This window comes from Somniosus microcephalus, chromosome 15 (assembly GCF_052327205.1).
Source record: "Somniosus microcephalus isolate GS21.2 chromosome 15, FLI_Smic_1.0, whole genome shotgun sequence".
NCBI classification, from domain to species: Eukaryota; Metazoa; Chordata; class Chondrichthyes; order Squaliformes; family Somniosidae; genus Somniosus; species Somniosus microcephalus.
In genome coordinates, this window is record NC_141001.1 from 119326810 (window position 1) to 119346424 (window position 19615).

Sequence of the window (19615 nt, forward strand, 5' to 3'; positions counted from 1 at the left end):
AACATGGAAGCCAGTTTGCGCACAGCAAGCTCCCACACACACAGCAAAGTGATCATGACCAGATAATCTGTTATAGTGATGTTGGTTGAGGGATAAATATTGGCCCAGGACACGAGGGATATCTTCCCCTGCTCTTCAAGATAGTGGCCGTGGGATCTTTTACGTCCACCTGAGAAAGCAGGCGGGGCCTCGGTTTTTACGTCTCATCCGAAAGACGGCACCTCAGACAGTGCGGCGCTCCCTCAGCACGACACTGGGGTGTCAGCCTAGATTTTTGTGCTCAAGTCTCTGGGGTGGGACTTGAACCCACGACCCTCTGACTCGGGCGAGAGAGAGTGCTGCCCACTGAGCCACGGCTGACAGAATCTTGCCCTGAGAAATAAACAGTCTTCACAGGATCTCCATGTTGGTTACAAAAATAGAGCTCAGAAATTAATTTTTCCAGCTGAGTGATTTGTGTCTTTGACACCATCACAAGTTATTTTACAATTCAAATACTGAAGCTCCCAGTTTAATTAAGTGGCCATGAAATTCATAATCACAATCAACTTTATTGTCATTGTTAGTGCACAAGTGCAGTACAACGAAATGTAGGCTTGCGGCTCCCGAGAGTGTACATTTAGATTAAGACATTTAAACATTCAACATACATTTGGCTTGTAATACATTAACATAAACATAACCATAATAAAGTGCGTTGGCAGATGTGCAGGCTTTAGAGTTTATTTGTGGAGTTCAGTAGGATGACAGCCCTGGGAAAGAAGCTGTTCCTAAATCTGGTCGTACGGGTGCGAATGCATCTGTAGCGTCTCCCAGATGGCAGGAGGGCGAACAGACTGTGGCTGGGGTGGGTAGGGTCTTTGATCATGATATGTTATGAAGCCTTTACTTCCTTTCGATGTGGAAATGTGCTGCTAGTTATTCCTTCGAATTATATCACATTCTACTTCTAGTCCCGACAGTTCTGATATCCCAGATACATTGGTAAGGGCTAGCTGTTTGCAGAAACCTAAAAGTTAAGAAGTCTGCGCTGCAGACTAATAAAATCAAACGTTATCTGGCTGAGTGCGCTCTGCTAGATAATTGTACCTGAAGTCTGGAGGCCAAAATCACTCCATGTGAGTTAGCAGCTCTTCTGCACAATAACTTATTTTGCTGCACTCGGACTTTGACTGAAAAATTATTACTCATTTTAAAAACATTGGGCCGGAACCTGCGGTGGGTAATAACAGCGAACGAACAGCGTTCGCAGTTATTACCCCTTTTGAAACTGACCGCAACGTCAGGATTTAGCGCACGCGCAGCCTAACATGGAAACCCTGAAGTTGCTGTCAGTCATTCACTGCTCCCGACACTGGCTGCGCTGTGGGGCCCACCTCTGCCCATAGCCGGTAATCAGTGAAACTGACAAAAACGTGGGCTTTCCGCGGTAATATTGCTGTTAAATGGGCTGTACGCGTACACACTTAATGGGTAAAGTATTTCTAGTTCAAAGTACTGTTGGAAACATTGCGAGCACAGCTTCCAACGGTTTTAAAGGCCACTTAACCTTGAGGAAACCAGGTTGGAAAATCTGCATTCCCAGCCACCAGAGCTGCTCGAAAACCATTTTGAAGTTGCACCAGCTTGAGGAGGTGCTGCATTACGTCCTGTAGATGGTATCTGCCGCAGGCATCGTGTGCTGATGGTGCAGGGGGTGTACGGTGAGTTTGTTGGAATCGCCAGCGTTACTTATCAAGGAAGGAGATCTCACCGAAGGGTCTGCGTGTTGCAAAATAAATAGATGTCTTTTTTTATATACAAAAATCTGCTAACAGTTAATCCTATGAAAAGGGAGAGTACCTTGAACCAGAAGTACTGCTTGCTCAAGATTTTCCTTCTCTTAAATGTGTAGTAAAAAGGAAGACTTGCATTTCTATAGCGCCTTTCATGACCTCAGGACGCCCGAAGCGATTTACAGCCAATGAAGCACTTTTGAAGTGTAGTCACTGTTGTAATGTAGGCAGTGCAGTACTCCGATTCCATGTAACTGTCGGGAACACATTAAAAGTTACGAGCTGACGATCCTGCCTGTGTCAGTGCCATGCAAAAAGAACAGTCCCATAAATATTCTTGAGTACATTGCTGCAATTTAATGAGCGTGTAATAAGACTTGACTATATTCTAGGCTATCGTGTCCGAAGCATAGAAGTAGGAGTGGCCCAGTAATAAAAAGGTGACCGATTTCTAAAACCAGGCATGTTTTTTTTTTCATGTAAAGCACAAATCCATGAGCGGCTAAAGACGTTGTATATCATAGTTTGCTTTTGTGAATAAGGGAGTATTAACAACTTAAAATTGTGACTGGTTTGGGGATAAGTTAATGGATTGCACATCTTTTCATCTGCAGTGTAAATGCATCATTCAGTTGGTTTTCTGGTCCATTATGAGAGCCACTGTTTCGAAATTGAATGTCACCATGACCATTGAAAATGATCTAATACTTTCTGGCATTTCTTTTGATGTGAAAAGATGACTTTGTCTCGGATATATTAAAAAGAAGAGCACAATTACGTGTTACTTTCCAAGAGTGTAGAGCTGTTTTTGATATTGTCCTAGTGCCGTGCTAGTTTAATTGTCTCACTCTGCAGTTGACAGCACCAAAGTAACGCTGGCTGGATTTGCTGAAACCGGTGGTCGAGAAGACTTTTTTCTCGGTGAATTCGTCAAGAGAATACTTTGATGACGCTGACTGCATGAGACCCTTGCATCATGAGCTGTCACCACAGCAATATAAAAACATTGATACAATATGGTGTTTGGGGGGGCGGGCCGTTGCGAGAAGGGAAATATCGAAATGCTCGGGTAAACCACAACATGATCTCTGTGACCTCCTGCAGCCAGACAATCCTCCGAGATCTCTGCGTTCCTTCAGTTCTGGCCTCCTCTGCATCCCTGACTTCATAACATAAGAAATAGGAGCAGGAGTCGGCCATACGGCCCCTCGAGCCTGCTCCGCCATTCAATAAGATCATGGCTGATCTTCGACCTCAACTCCACTTTCCCGCCCTATCCCAAGATTCCCTTAGTGCCCAAAAATCTATCGATCTCGGCCTTAAATATACTCAACGACTGAGCCTCCACAGCCCTCTGGGGTAGAGAATTCCAAAGATTCACCACCCTCTGAGTGAAGAAATTTCTCCTCATCTCAGTCCTGAATGGCCGGCCACTTATTCTGAGTCTGTGACCCCTGGCTCTAGACTCCCCAGCCTGGGGAAACATCCTCTCGGCATCTACCCTGTCCAACCCTGTAAGAATTTCATGTTTCAATGAGGTCACCTCTCATTCTTCTAAACTCTAGGGAATATAGGCCTAGTCTACTCAATACTTCGCCCCACCATTGGTGGCCGTGCCTTCAGCTGCCTGGGCCCTAAGCTCTGGAATTCCCTCCCTAAACCTCTCCGCCGAAAGCTTGTGATTTCAAATAAAGCTGTTGGACTATAACCTGGTGTTGTGTGACTTCTTACATTTGTCCTTTAAGATGCTCCATAAAACCTCCCTCTTTGACCGAGCTTTTAGTCAATTGTCTCGATGTTTCCTTTTTTTGGCTTGATGTCAATTTTTGTCGGATTACACTCTTGTGAAGCACCTTGGGACATTTTGCTATGTTAAAGGCGCTATATAAATGCAAGTTGTCGATGAAGCTCAAATAGTTGTAAAAAACCAGAACGAATGAGGGAAGAGACTTTGTCCCAACAGGCCCATAAATTTGTCTCGATGGACTCTACCCAACCTGCCTGTGTCTTGATTTTTTTAAAATTCATTGATGGGATGTGGGCGTCGCTGGCTGGCTAGGCCTGCATTTATTGCCCATCCCTAATTGCCCTTGAGAAGATGGTGGTGAGCCGCCTTCTTGAACCGCTGCAGTCCATATGGTGTAGGTACACCCACAGTGCTGTTAGGAAGGGAGTTCCAGGATTTTGGCCCAGCGACAGTGAAGGAACAGCGATACAGGTCCAAGTCAGCATGGTGTGTGGCTTGGAGGGGAACTTGTAGGTGGTGATGTTCCCATGCGTCTGCTGCCCTTGTCCTTCTAAGTGGTAGAGGTCGCGGGTTTGGAAGGTGCTGTTGAAGGAGCTTTGGCGAGTTGCTGCAGTGCATCTTGTAGATGGTACACACTGCAGCCACAGTGCGCCGGTGGTGGAGGGAGTGAATGTTGAAGGTGGTGGATGGGGTGCCAATCAAGCGGGCTGCTTTATCCTGAATGGTGTCGAGCTTCTTGAGTGTTGTTGGAGCTGCACTCATCCAGGCAAGTGGAGAGTATTCCATCACACTCCTGACTTGTGCCTTGTAGATGGTGGAAAGGCTTTGGGGAGTCAGGAGGTGAGACACTCTCCACAGAATTCCCAGCCTCTGGCCTGCTCTTGTAGCCACAGTATTTATATCAAATCAAATCAACTTTTATTGTCATTGTTAGTGCACAAGTGCAGTACAATGAAATATAGGCTTGCGGCTCCCGAGAGTGTACATTTGGATTAAGACATTTAAACATTCAACATACATTTGGCTTGTAATACATTAACATAAACATAACCATAATAAAGTGCATTGGCAGATGTGCAGGCTTTAGAGTTTATTTGTGGAGTTCAGTAGGATGACAGCCCTGGGAAAGAAGCTGTTCCTAAATCTGGTCGTACGGGTGCGAATGCATCTGTAGCGTCTCCCAGATGGTAGGAGGGCGAACTGGCAGGGGTGGGTAGGGTCTTTGATGATCGACCGTGACCTCCGTAGACAGCGTTTCTGGTATATGTGCTCTATGGTCGGTAGCCGGGTCCAATTCAGTTTCTGATCAATGGTAACCCCCAGGATGTTGATAGTGGGGGATTCAGCGATGGTAATGCCATTGAATGTCAAGTGGAGATGGTTAGAGTCTCGCTTGTTGGAGATGGTCATTGCCTGGCACTTGTGTGATGCGAATGTTACTTGCCACTTGTCAGCCCAAGTCTGAATGTTGTCCAGGTCTTGCTGCATATGGACACGGGCTGCGTCAGTATCTGATGAGTATCGAATGCTGAACAGTGTGCAATCATCAGCGAACATCCCCACTTCTGTCCTTATGATGGAGGAAGGCCATTGATGAAACAGCTGAAGATGGTTGGGCCTAGGACACTGCCCTGAGGAACTCCTGCAGTGATGTCATGTGATTGAGATGAATGACCTCCAACAACCACAGCCAACTTCCTTTGTGCTAGGTATGATTCCAACCAATGGAGAGTTTTCCCTTTGATTCCCATTGACTTCAGTTTTGCTATGGCTCCTTGATGCCACACTCGATCAAATGCTGCCTTGATGTCAAGGGCAGTCACTCTCACCTCAGCTCTTGAGTTCAGCTCTTTTGTCCATGTTTGGACCAAGGCTGTAATGAGGTCAGGAGCTGAGTGGCCCTGGCGGAACCCAAACTGGGCATCAGTTAGCAGGTTATTGCTGAGTAAGTGCCGCTTGATAGCACTGTCGACGACACCCTCCATCACTTTGCTGATGATTGAGAGTAGACTGATGGGACGGTAATTGGCCGGGTTGGATTTGTCCTGCTTTTTGTAGACAGGACATACTTGGGCAATTTTCCACATTGCCGGGTAGATGCCAGTGTTGTAGCTGTACTGGAACAGCTTGGCTAGGGGCGCAGCTAGTTCTGGAGCACAAGTCTTCAGTACTATTGCCGGAATGTTGTCAGGGCCCATAGCCTTTGCAGTATCCAGTGTCTTCAGCCGTTTCTTGACATCACGTGGAGTGAATTGAATGGGCTGAAGACTGGCATCTGTGATGCTGGGGACCTCGGGAGGAGGCCGAGATGGATCATCCACTCGGCACTTCTGGCTGACGATAGTTGCAAATGCTTCAGCCTTGTCTTTTGCACTCACGTGCTGGGCTCCACCATCATTGAGGATGGGGATATTTTTGGAGCCTCCTCCTCCTGTTAACTGTTTAATTGTCCACCACCACTCACGACTGGATGTGGCAGGACTGCAGAGCTTTGATTTGATCCGATGGTTGTGAGATCGCTTAGCTCTGTCTATCGCATGTTGCTTCCGTTGTTTGGCATGCAAGTAGTCCTGTGTTGTAGCCTCACCAGGTTGACACCTAATTTTTCGGTATGCCTGGTGCTGTTCCTGGCATGCTCTCCTGCACTCTTCGTTAAACCAGGGTTGATCTCCCGGCTTGATGGTAATGGTAGAGTGAGGGATATGCTGGGCCATGAGGTTACAGATTGTGGTTGAATACAATTCTGCTGCTGCTGATGGCCCACAGCGCCTCATGGATGCCCAGTTTTGAGTTGCCAGATCTGTTCGAAATCTGTCCCATTTGGCACGGTGGTAATGCCACACAACACGGTGGAGGGTATCCTCAACATGAAGACGGGACTTTGTCTCCACAAGGACTGCGGTGGTCACTTCCACCAATGCTGTCATGGACAGATGCATCTGCAACAGGTAGATTGGTGAGGACGAGATCAAGTAGATTTTTCTCTCTTGTTGGTTCCCTCACCACCTGTCGCAGACCCAGTCTGGCAGCTATGTCCTTTAGGACTCGGCCAGCTCGGTCAGTTGTGGTGCTACCGAGCCACTCTTGGTGATGGACATTGAAGTCCCCCACCCAGAGGAGATTTTGTGCCCTTGCTACTCTCAGTGCTTCTTCCAATTGGTGTTCAACATGAAGGAGTACTGATTCATTAGCTGAGGGAGGGCGGTAGGTGGTAATTAGCAGGAGGTTTCCTTGCCCATGTTTGACTTGATGCCATGAGACTTCATGGGGTCCTGAGTCAATGTTGAGGACTCCCAGGGCTACTCCCTCCCGACTGTATACCACGGTGCCACCACCTCTGGTGGGTCTGTCCTGCCGGTGGGACAGGACATACCCAGGGATGGTGATGGCGGTGTCTGGGACATTGGTTGGAAGGTATGATTCGGTAATTATGACGATGTCAGGCTGTTGCTTGACTAGTCTGTGGGACAGCTCTCCCAATTTTGGCACAAGCCCCCAGATGTTGGTAAGGAGAACTTTGCAGGGTCGACTGGGCTGGGTTTGCCGTTGTCATTGTCGTTTCCGGTGCCGAGGTCGATGCCGGGTGGTCCGTCCGGTTTTATTCTTATGGTTTTACGTAGCGGTTGTTTACAACTGAGTGGCTTGCTAGGCCATTTCAGAGGGCATTAAGAGTCAACCACATTGCTGTGGGTCTGGAGTCACATGTAGGCCAGACCAGGTAAGGACGGCAGATTTCCTTCCCTAAAGGACATTAGTGAACCAGATGGGTTTTTGCAATAATCGACAATGGTATCATGGTCGCCATTACTAAGACTAACATTTAATTCCAGAATTAAATTGAATTTAAATTCCACCAGCTGCCATGGTGGGATTTGCACCCATATCCTCAGAGCATTTGACTGAGCCTCTGGCTTACTAGTCTAGTGACATAACCACTACACCACCGCCTCCCCTTTGGTTGAAGGGGGCAAACTCTATCAAATCTGCGTCATTTCCTGCGAACATAAGAAATAGGAGCAGGAATAGGCTGTACGGCCCCTCGAGCCTGCTCCGCCAGTCGGTAAGATCATGACTGATCTTTGACCTCAACTCCACCTTCCTGCCCGATCCCCATGTCCTTTGATTCTCCCAGAGCCCAGATTTTGGGAAACCCCCAACGCTGAAGGTTATGAAGCAAAAACTCCATTGTCCATTAATTCCCATTGGCCTAGTAATTGTCCTTGTCTTACAATACAGAATATTCAGTCTCATGCCACAGATAACCCATCTCCTTAGACAAGTTGAACTTTGAAGCCTCTGTCCTGATCAGAATTATCCGGCTCTTTTTATATAAAAAAAAATGTAATTGACAAAGGTTAAGTTGTTTCTGTGCTTCAGAAATCCCCTACTCTGGAGGGTAACATCCCTTCTTGTCTGCTGTCTTGCATGGGAGTTGAGGTCGATTATCAGCCATGATATTAAATGGCTGTATGGCCTACTCCTGCTCTTATTTCTTATGTTCTTAATTGTTAACTTTCTATTTATTCCCTCTAATTCTGCAGTTCGAGATCAGGTTAAATAAATTGCTCTATCTACATTGCCCGCGACTGGCATCACTGAACGATGTTTTGTCCCTGCAATCTTTTCTCTAACAAAATGCAATTTCTTCATTAATCACGGAGTTGTGCTTTTCCTTTGAAATTCTGCAATATATGAAGGCAGAGTGTCGTCTTAGGCAGTCCCTCGGAACCGAGGATGACTTGCTTCCACATTAAAAATGAGTTCTCAGGTGACTGATGAGTCCAGTGCGGGACCTACAGTCTCTGTCACAGCTGGGGCAGACGGTGGTTGAAGGGGCGGGTGGGTGGGGTGCTTGGGTTGACGTGCGCTCCTTGCGCTGCCTGCGCTTGGCTTCCGCTTGCTCCCAGCGAAGAGACTCAAGGTGTTCGGCGCCTTCCCGGATGCTTCTCCTCCACATTGTGCGGTCTTGGGCCAGGGATTCCCAGGTGTCGGTGGGGATGTTGCATTTTTCAAGGAGGCTTTGAGGGTGTCCTTGAAGCATTTCCATCTCGGAGCTCCGAGTAAAGCGCTTGTTTTGGGAGTCTCGTATCGGCCATGCGGACAGTGTGACCCGTCCATTGGAGCTGATCGAGCGTGGTCAAAGCTTCGATGCTGGGGATGTTGGCCTGAGCGAGAACACTGATGGTGCGCCTATCCTGCCAATGGATTTGCAGGATCTTGCGGAGGCAGCGTTGGTGGTACCTCTCCAGTGCTTTGAGGTGCCTGCTGTACAAGGTCCATGTCTCTGAGGCATACAGCAGGGCGGGTATCACTGCTGCTCTGTAGACCATGAGCTTAGTGCCGGGTTTGAGGTCATGGTCTTCAAACAGTCTCTTCCTCAGGCGACCGAAGGCTGCACTGGCACAGTGAAAGCGGCGTTGGACTTTGTCGTTGACAGTAGGCTCCCATGGTATGGAAAGTGGTCCACGTTGTCCAAGGCCTTGTCGTGGATTTTGATAATCGGGGGGCAGCACTGTGTGGCGGGGAAGGTTGGTAGAGGACCTTTGTCTTACAGATGTTTAGTGTAAGGCCCATGCGCTCGTATGCTTCGGTGACTGTGTTGACGATGGTTTGGAGTTCGACCTCCGAGTGAGCGCAGACACAAGCATCGTCTGCATGCTGTAGTTCGACGACAGAGGAAGGGACGACCTTGGATCTGGACTGGCGGCGACGGAGGTTGAACAGTTTCCCGTTTGTTCTGTAAATTAGCTCCACTCCAGCGGGGAGCTTACTGAGTGTACAGTTATGATCACTGTATTCATGTAACCTTGTTATAATAACCTGGTTTGAGTTCATTGAGTCAGAGATGATTCGCAAGGGCATTTAGCAATTAACCTAATTCTAGAAAATTCACCTCAACTAAATGCTTTGTGAATCGTTCTTAATCCACCCCAATCATTTTGTTTTTCCACATTCGCAAATATGTTGTTGCACTCATCAAATCCTTGAGTTGCAGCTTTGCTCATTAACTAATCAGACAAAATCGAAGAACTGGCAGGAGGTTGAATGTCTTCTAACCCCATAATCTCAGACAGAACGCCTCCTGGATCTGTGAAAAATTCATGTCAGGAGTTTTCGTAAATATATGTAAGGAAATCTCTTAAATTCAATTAAATGATGCCTCGTGGTTCAGGCTCGAGCGAGTTGTCCAAATGACTCGGACACTAATGGTATCATGACTATTATACAATAGGCTCGTACAGCCTGGTTTCCTGCAGACCCAAGGTGATCAAGCTTGGCTTTTGTAGGTGTTGGACCTCTGACTGTCCCGTGAGCTCTAACTACAGGAAGGCTGCTACCCGCTCTTGTGTCTCCCTCTTTACTCAGGTCACATGTCCAAAAAGACCTTCCAGGCATCCTTCAAGGATCTTCCCCTTTCATGTGAGTCATAACACATGATGCCCAGAATGTATATTGAATTGAGGTTCCGTCTCCCCAAACCTCCAGACCTTGACATCATGACCATCTTAATAGTTTAACTGCAAATCAATTTAACCTGATGTTTCCAATATTAGTATATCCTAAGCGGACAATGACCCCGAGATGTTCAGATTAACTTGGATGGGACACTTAAAACAAAGCAAGTTCTAACAATAGGCACAAGTCAGTCCCCACATGGGGAGTCGTGGGCAAGTGTAGTCTTCAGGTGCAGCAGGTTCAGAAGGTGGGGGATAATTGGATCTGGATGCGCAGAGGTAATTTATGTCATTTTAAAGTCATACATTGGCTCTTATTTTAATTCTATATGATTTATATAGTTAAACAGCAACAGGGGAAGCGGAGTTGGTTGGAGCCGTCCAAACTGAGGAGCCTGGCGATGCAGAACCAGGACTCTACAGCGCCACCACTGGCAGCAGGGTGTATTACATTGTGACATGTTTACATAGGCAGTTCCCATTGTAGTCGTAATTCAGTTCTGAAAGGCTTCCAGTGATCTGGCTCTGCCATTGTTTTCTTAAATTTTGGAGCGCTCCGTGATGGTCTCTCTTGAAGATGTTAGTTTTTCGATCTGGTGACAGGAAAAGATAGCCTGAAGAAGTTTGTGGCAAAAGCATTCAGCTGTACTACAGCTACAGTTCTAAGAGTATGTGTGAAGACTCTTCAATATCTTAGCTTTTATAGAACCAAATGGGTTACATAGATACATAGAAGATAGGAGCAGGAGTAGGCCATTCGGCCCTTCGTGCCTGCTCCGCCATTCGATGAGATCATGGCTGATCCTTTAATTCAGTATCCCGTCCCCGCCTTCTCTCCGTAACCCTTAACCCCTTTTGCCCGTAGAAATATATCTAATTCCCTCTTAAATATATTTAATGAGCTGGCGTACACTGCCCTCTGTGGCAATGAGTTCCACAGGTTCACCACTCTCTGAGTGAAGAAATTCCCCCTCATCTCTGTCCTAAATGGTTTAGCCCTTATCCTTAAATTATGTCCTCTAGTTCTGTTCTCACCCGCCAAGGGAAACATTCCTTCTGCATCCAGTCTGTCTAGACCTGTCAGAATTTTATACACTTCTATGAGGTCCCCTCTCAATCTTCTAAACTCCAGTGTGTACATCCCTAAACTACATAGTCTCTCCTCATAGGTCATTCCCGCCATTCCTGGTATCAGCCTGGTGAATCGCCGCTGCACCCCCTCCATGGCAAGAACATCCTTCCTCAGATGAGGCGACCAAAACTGTACACAGTACTCGAGGTGTGGTCTCACCAGTGCCCTGTACAGCTGCAGCAAGGTATCCCTGTTCCTGTATTCTAACCCTTTTGCTATGAAGGCCAGCATACCGTTTGCCTTCTTGACCGCCTGTTGCACCTGCATGCTCGCCTTCAGTGACTGGTGTACAAGAACACCCAGGTCTCTCTGTACTTCCCCCTCTCCCAATCTATTGCCATTTAAATAATAATTTGCCCTCCCGTTCCTGCACCCAAGGTGGATAACTTCGCACTTGTCCACATTATAGTGCATCTGCCATTTATCCGCCCAATCGCCCAGTCTGTCCAAATCGCTCTGGAGCTTCCTGGTCTCTTCCTCTGAGCCCACCCCACCTCCTAGTTTAGTGTCGTCTGCAAATTTGGAAATGCTGCATCCGACTCCCTGATCCAGGTCATTAATGTAAATTGTGAACAGCTGGGGGCCCAGGACAGATCCCTGTGGTACCCCACTTGTTACTGCCTGCCATTCAGAAAATGAGCCGTTTATTCCAACTCTCTGTTTTCTATCTGACAGCCAGTTCCCTATCCACGCCAAAACTTTCCCCTTTATCCCATGAGCCTCAATTTTCCATGCTAATCTTTTATGTGGGACCTTATCGAAGGCCTTTTGGAAGTCCAGGTACACCACATCTACTGGCTCTCCCCCATCTATTCTACCAGTTACTCCCTCAAAAAATTCCAATAGATTAGTCAAGCACGATTTACCCTTTGTAAATCCATGTTGACTCTGTCCTATCCTGTCCCCATTTGCTAAGTGCTCCGCTATTTCATCCTTAATGATGGACTCCAGCATTTTGCCCACAACTGATGTAAGGCTTACAGGTCTGTAATTACCTGCTTTTTCCCTACCCCCCTTTTTGAATAGTGGGTTAAGGCGGGTTTAAATGATTGACTTCATTTGGCCCTTCTAAATGTTAACGTGTAGAGAAGGCCAAGAAGAGATTTGATCGAGGTGTTTAAAATCATGAAGGGTTTAGTCGAGTAAATAAAGAGAAACTGTTCCCAGTGGAGGAAGGGTCGATAACCAGAGGGCCCAGGTTTAAGGCGATTGGCAAAAGAACCTGAGGCGACACGAGGAAAAACGCAACAAGTGTTTAGGATTTGGAACGCGCTGCCTGATTGAGTGATGGATACAGATTCAATAGCAGCCTTCAAAAGGGAATTGGATAAATACTTGAAGGAGAAAAAATTGCAGGGCTCTGAGGAAAGAGCGGGGGTGGGGGGGACTAATTGGAGAGCTCTACCAAAGAGCCGGCACAGACTCGATGGGCCGAATAGCCTCCTTCTGTGCTGTATGATTCTATGTTAAGATTGAGGTGGGATTATTAAATGAAGTGGAATATTCCCTTACACATTACCCTGCTGAAAGTAAGAAATCCTACAATTCTACAGCCTCGGTGTATATTTTTCTGTCTTATTTCTCCACTGCTGTATTTTCTTTGATTCCTTCCGCTGCCTGTTCTTTTCAAGTGAGGCTGGGGGTGCGGAGGGGTTGGCAAGAGTTACAAGGAAAGAGGAGTGGGCAGACATTACAGGGCAAGAGCTGGCAGGGTAGAGACTGAAATGGAAACTCCTGTATCTAGCATAAAACATTGCTACTGCTAAGCCCAGGAGAAAATTGGCAGTAGTTTCTCCATATTGGGGGGCGGGGGAAGTGTTTATCTTTACACAGATCGTGGAAACGAGTCTCGAGGATAAATAAATGTTTGTAGAATTGACTTGGTCATCTGTTCTAGAACACGCTGAATGCGTTATGATCACGGAATGCCCTAAAAGGTCACCTTTTAGCAACCTTGTTCAGCTTTTTGACTAATAATGTAAAATTAAAACTGTTCAGGTTTGACAGTACTTGCAGTAATAGAATATACACTTTCTTGTAGGTTATGAGTGCCTTGTGTGTGAACTGAAGGCATTGGCTAAGCGGAGGCCCTTAGAGTGGGATGGCTGCACGGCCATACCCTTATGATAGTAATTCTAGTGATCCGGAAAATTGGGAACGGCGATCTCACAACAGACCTCGCAAACTCTATAAGCACTCCAGGTAAGTGAGTGATTATAAACATTATAATCTTGGGCTTTGACGTGTTCCTAACTCTCACCAAGTTCCGTTCACCCATCTCCCCTGTGCTCGCTGACCTACATTGGCTCCTGGTTAAGCAACGCCTTAATTTTAAAATTCTCATCCTTGTTTTCAAATCCCTCCATGGCCTCGCCCCTCCCTATCTCTGTAACCTCCTCCAGCCCCACAACCTTCCGTGATCTCTGCGCTCCTCCAATTCTGACCTATTGCGCATCCCTGATTTTAATCGCTCCACCATTGGTGGCCGTGCCTTCAGCTGCCTGGGCCCTAAGCTCTGGAATTCCCTCCCTAAACCTCTCCACCTCTCTTTCCTCCTTTAAGACGCTCCTTAAAACCTACCTCTCATCTGCCCTAATTTCTCCTTGTGTGTCACATATTGATTTATAACACTGCTGTGAAGCATCTTGGGACATTTTACTCCATTAAAGACGCTACAAGTTCTCGTTGTAAAAGGTCTGTTAGTTTCAGTGTACTCATTGCATTAGCCCAGCAGAAAAATGCTCTGTTGTGTGCAGATCATTTGCACGGGACTAATCTCTAGATTTTGCTGCTGTCAGAACAACATGCTTTAAAAAAATAAAAATAAAACAAAGCCATCCCATTATAGACAGAATATTCCTGACATGGCTTTCATCATTGAAGTGAGTGCTAAATGCATTTATAACCTATTTTTTTTGCACCACGTGATGACCCTGTACAGGAAACTTTGTGCTATCCGGCACCGACAGGACCGAGCTGCTGCCGTCCCATCAAAACTGCCGGACAAACCAGCGCTAATGTTGAAACATACGGAGATTTTGAGCGCCGTATCTGGCAACAGCTTCTAAACAGTCGGCCGTACCTTGCAAGCGTCTCTGTAGCTTAGCGACAGCTTCAGCGAGACCTTGCAGAGCCTGACTGGTGAAAAAAAAGCAACGAAAAGGAAAAAAAAACTAACGAAACGGCTCCTGATTTTTGCCAGTGGCTCGAGCATTCCGGACAGTTAACCTCCGGATAAACCTAAGTTTCCTGTATTAAAGAAAGAAAAAGAAAGACTTGCATTTCTATAGCGCCTTTCACGACCTCAGGACGTCCCAAAGCGCTTTACAGCCAATGAAGTACTTTTGAAGTGTAGTCACTGTTGTAATGTGGGAAATGCAGCAAAAACAATTTGCGCACAGCAAGCTCCCACAAACAGCAATGTGATCACCACATAATTTGTTTTTTAGTGATGTTGACTGAGGGATAAATATTGGCCCAGGACACCAGGGAGAACTCCCCCGCTTGTCTTCGAAATAGGGTCATGGGATCCGAGAAGGCAGATGGCGGGGGGGGTCCGGCATGGTTCATCCGAAAGACGGCACCTCCAACAGTGCAGCGCTCCCTCAGCACTGCACTGGAGTACCTGCCTAGATTTTTGTGCTCAAGTCTCTGGAGTGGGACTTGAACCCACAACCTGCTGACTCCGAGGCGAGAGAGAGTGCGGCCCACGGCTGACATCTAGGTACTCCGCTGACTAAGTGAAGTTACGCAAGACAGCTAGATGTTAAGTAGTAGGTATTGCTGTAAAACAGGTAAGCAGTAAATGGGGGTTTAGAGACTAACCTGTTTTAAAGTACATTTATTTCTTAAAATAAACTATTATTTTAAACTAACTTTATATAGTAATGCTAAAATACTTTTAGATTCAGATGTCCCCAAATCTTGGACAGGCTTGCTGCAGTATCTACATTCTCATGCAGATTATCTGGTCAAACTGGCCCAGAAATTCGGGACTCCACGGGTGAGTACGCACGGGATACTCACCCGTAAGCCCAATGGAAGTGCCAGTTTCCTGTATGCACTGCGCATGCGCGGGAAACCGGCACTTCCGTTCCCCTGAAAGCAAGGGTTAAGAGGTCGAATGCGTGCGCAGTAGAGGCTGCGCGTGCGCATCGAACTTAAGTTTTTTTTGCAGGTTTTCCCGGGAAGTTAAGTCTCCAGAAGTTAGACATAAAAGCAGTCGCAAGGCCTGCTTTTTACAAGGTAAGTGGTGAATTAATTAAAATTAAAACATTTTTTCCACAGGTTTACTATTTTTAAATACTTTAAAGAAAGGTAAGTTTATTTTTAGCCCCATCAGAAAATAATTTTCAAAAATTTAAAATTATTGTTAGAATAGTTATTTCATGTAATTTATAGTTTATTTCAAAAATGTGATGTTTTTTAAATTTATTTGAAGATTTAGTGATGTTTTGGGGCTCATAATATTTATAAGTTTTGACAGCCCTTCCTGTCAAACTTATGAATGCTCCGATTGGCTCTCCATGGCCCACGTGATCCCAGGGGACGCATCGAACTAACTGCACCCCTGGGATACGCAAGCACTGCACGCCGGCAGTTGGAGGAGGCCCAGGATCGGAATTCCACGGGAGCCCACAGCTCAAGGGCCGGCGCGCAAGCTAAATGCAATTCGGGGGCTTACACCCGCGGGAAGCCCCAGACCCAAATTTCTGGGCCAATATTATCACATTGCTGTTTGTGGGAGCTTGCTGTGCGCTAATTGGCTGCCGCGCTTCCTACATTACAACAGCGACTACACTTATAAAAAATTACTTGATTGGTTGTAAAGCGTTTTGGGACATCTGGAGGTCATGGAAGGCGCTACAGAAATGCAAGTCCGTCGTGCCGCAGTAATTTGCCTTGAGGTGCTGTAGAACAGTGGTTCACAAACTGCGGCCTGCGGAGGCGCTCCGAGAGGTCCGCAACATGAGCACCGTCATTAGCAGCTCTTTGGGACACCAGTGACTGCCCACTACACACAACGTTATGCTGTCGTACTGAACCCTGCACACACAGCCCTGTGCTGGTGTACTGAACCCTGCACATACAGCCCTGTGCTACTGTACTAAACCCTGCACACACAGCCCTGTGCTGGTGTACTGAACCCTGCACACACAGCCCTGTGCTGGTGTACTGAACCCTGCACGCACAGCCCTGTGCTGGTGTACTGAACCCTGCACACACAGCCCTGTGCTGGTGTACTGAACCCTGCACACACAGCCCTGTGCTACTGTACTAAACCCTGCACACACAGCCCTGTGCTGGTGTACTGAACCCTGCACGCACAGCCCTGTGCTGGTGTACTGAACCCTGCACACACTGCCCTGTGCTGGTGTACTGAGCCCTGTGCTGGTGTACTAAACCCTGCACACACAGCCCTGTGCTGGTGTACTGAGCCCTGTGCTGGTGTACTAAACCCTGCACACACAGCCCTGTGCTGGTGTACTGAGCCCTGTGCTGGTGTACTAAACCCTGCACACACAGCCCTGTGCTGGTGTACTAAACCCTGCACACACAGCCCTGTGCTACTGTACTAAACCCTGCACACACAGCCCTGTGCTGGTGTACTGAGCCCTGTGCTGGTGTACTAAACCCTGCGCACACAGCCCTGTGCTGGTGTACTAAACCCTGCACACACAGCCCTGTGCTGGTGTACTGAACCCTGCACACACAGCCCTGTGCTGGTGTACTAAACCCTGCACACACAGCCCTGTGCTACTGTACTGAACCCTGCACACACAGCCCTGTGCTGGTGTACTGAACCCTGCACACACAGCCCTGTGCTGGTGTACTAAACCCTGCACACACAGCCCTGTGCTACTGTACTAAACCCTGCACACACAGCCCTGTGCTGGTGTACTGAACCCTGCACACACAGCCCTGTGCTGGTGTACTGAACCCTGCACACACAGCCCTGTGCTACTGTACTAAACCCTGCACACACAGCCCTGTGCTGGTGTACTGAACCCTGCACACACAGCCCTGTGCTGGTGTACTGAACCCTGCACACACAGCCCTGTGCTGGTGTACTGAACCCTGCACACACAGCCCTGTGCTGGTGTACTGAACCCTGCACACACAGCCCTGTGCTGGTGTACTGAACCCTGCACACACAGCCCTGTGCTGGTGTACTGAACCCTGCACACACAGCCCTGTGCTGGTGTACTGAACCCTGCACACACAGCCCTGTGCTGGTGTACTGAACCCTGCACACACAGCCCTGTGCTGGTGTACTGAACCCTGCACACACAGCCCTGTGCTGGTGTACTAAACCCTGCACACAGCCCTGTGCTGGTGTACTGAACCCTGCACACACAGCCCTGTGCTGGTGTACTGAACCCTGCACACACAGCCCTGTGCTGGTGTACTGAACCCTGCACACACAGCCCTGTGCTGGTGTACTGAACCCTGCACACACAGCCCTGTGCTGGTGTACTAAACCCTGCACACAGCCCTGTGCTGGTGTACTGAACCCTGCACACACAGCCCTGTGCTACTGTACTGAACCCTGCACACACAGCCCTGTGCTACTGTACTAAACCCTGCACACACAGCCCTGTGCTGGTGTACTGAACCCTGCACACACAGCCCTGTGCTACTGTACTAAACCCTGCACACACAGCCCTGTGCTGGTGTACTGAACCCTGCACACACAGCCCTGTGCTGGTGTACTGAACCCTGCACACACAGCCCTGTGCTACTGTACTGAACCCTGCACACACAGCCCTGTGCTACTGTACTAAACCCTGCACACACAGCCTTGTGCTGGTGTACTGAACCCTGCACACACAGCCCTGTGCTGGTGTACTGAACCCTGCACACACGGCCCTGTGCTGGTGTACTGAACCCTGCACACACAGCCCTGTGCTGGTGTACTGAACCCTGCACACACAGCCCTGTGCTGGTGTACTGAACCCTGCACACACAGCCCTGTGCTACTGTACTAAACCCTGCACACACAGCCCTGTGCTGGTGTACTGAACCCTGCACACACAGCCCTGTGCTGGTGTACTAAATCCTGCACACACAGCCAGTTCCACCTCTATAATTAGACATGATTAAATCAAATTCCGCTTGTATTATATGGGTCAATGGGATTTTTACTGGCTTTTTGGGGAATTGTATTCCTCAATTCTATCAATTTTTCTACGTAACGTTCAATAACTTTCAAAAGAGAATTGAAGAAATGCTTGGAGGGAAAACATTTACAGGGCTTTAGGGAAAGAGCAGGGGGAGTGGGCCTAATTGGAGCTCTACCAAAGAGTGGCCTCCTCCTGTGCTCTGTCATTCTATGTAAACTCCAAATCATTGGCTTTGGCCATGGGTGAAGGTGCAATCCACAGGATGTTTCACTTCAATTGCTCGTGATCTTTCAGCTCCTCCTCTCGCGTTCTCCTCCCTGTGATCTGTGTGTAAAACCGAAATTCCCTCTGAAGTCTGAGCCATTTGTAAATGTTGCGCAGCCTGCTAAATTCTTCAAGCCTGCTCCATTATTTATACAGCTTTTCTCCCCCTTGTCTCTTTCCACATCATTAACTTGCTGTTGGCGTTTGATGTGGCTGCCAACTGTGTTATGCATAGGGAGCATAACGGTAGTCATTTTGTTTGAGGAGGGCTGTACTCAGTAAATGAAGTGAAGATCTTGAGTACAGATACAGCATTTACAGTTCTTTAATGGGCATCCGGTTTTTCACCAGTTCATTGTACTGTGGGAATGCCACTTCCTGTAGTTGTGAAGTTCTGTTGTGACAGGCACTTTGAAGTTGGTGTATGATGAAATAAATGCATCATTTATTTTCATTGTAAAATGTGCAATGGTATCACATGACTATTGCAAAAAATGTGGTTGCTGTATTTTACCAGACAATTTGAATGTCTTGTAAACTTGGTCATCCAGAGCTCGGCTGCCTGTGTCCTAACTCGCACCAAGTCCCGTTCACCCATCACCCCTGTGCCCGCTGACCTACATTGGCTCCCGGTTAAGTAACGCCTCGATTTCAAAATTCTCATCCTTATTTTCAAATCCCTCCATGACCTCGCCCCTCCCTATCTCTGTAATCTCCTGCAGCCCCACAACCCCCCCCCCCCACACCCGGAGATCTCTGCGCTCCTCCAATTCTGCCCTCTTGAGCATCCCTGATTTCCCTCGCTCCACCTTTGGCGGCTGTGCCTTTAGCTGACTAGGCCCTAAGCTCTGGCATTCCCTCCCTAAACACCTCCGCCTCTCTTTTCTCCTTTAAGACGCTCCATAAAACCTACCTCTTTGACCCAGCTTTTGGTCACCTGCCCGAATATCTCCTGATGTGGCTCGGTGTCAAATTTAGTCTGATAATCGCTCCTGTGAAGCGCCTTGGGACGCTTTGTTACGTTAAAGGTGCTGTATAAATACAAGTTGTTGTCTTGTAACAAACTAGACCCTTCATCTTGGCATTCAACACAATTGTTTGGTAAGTTTAATTCTAAA

At 47.6% G+C, this 19615-nt stretch overlaps 1 protein-coding gene across 1 annotated transcript in view; it reads left to right on the plus strand.

Annotated features, from left to right (window-relative positions):
• btbd10b (BTB (POZ) domain containing 10b) overlaps positions 1–19615 on the plus strand; it is a 102549-nt gene that overhangs the window by 5939 nt on the left and 76995 nt on the right. The window contains exon 2 of the mRNA XM_086008358.1: positions 13151–13311. Coding sequence (XP_085864484.1) covers positions 13211–13311 — 101 coding nt within the window. The 5' untranslated portion in view covers positions 13151–13210. The remainder of the gene's footprint in view (positions 1–13150; positions 13312–19615) is intronic.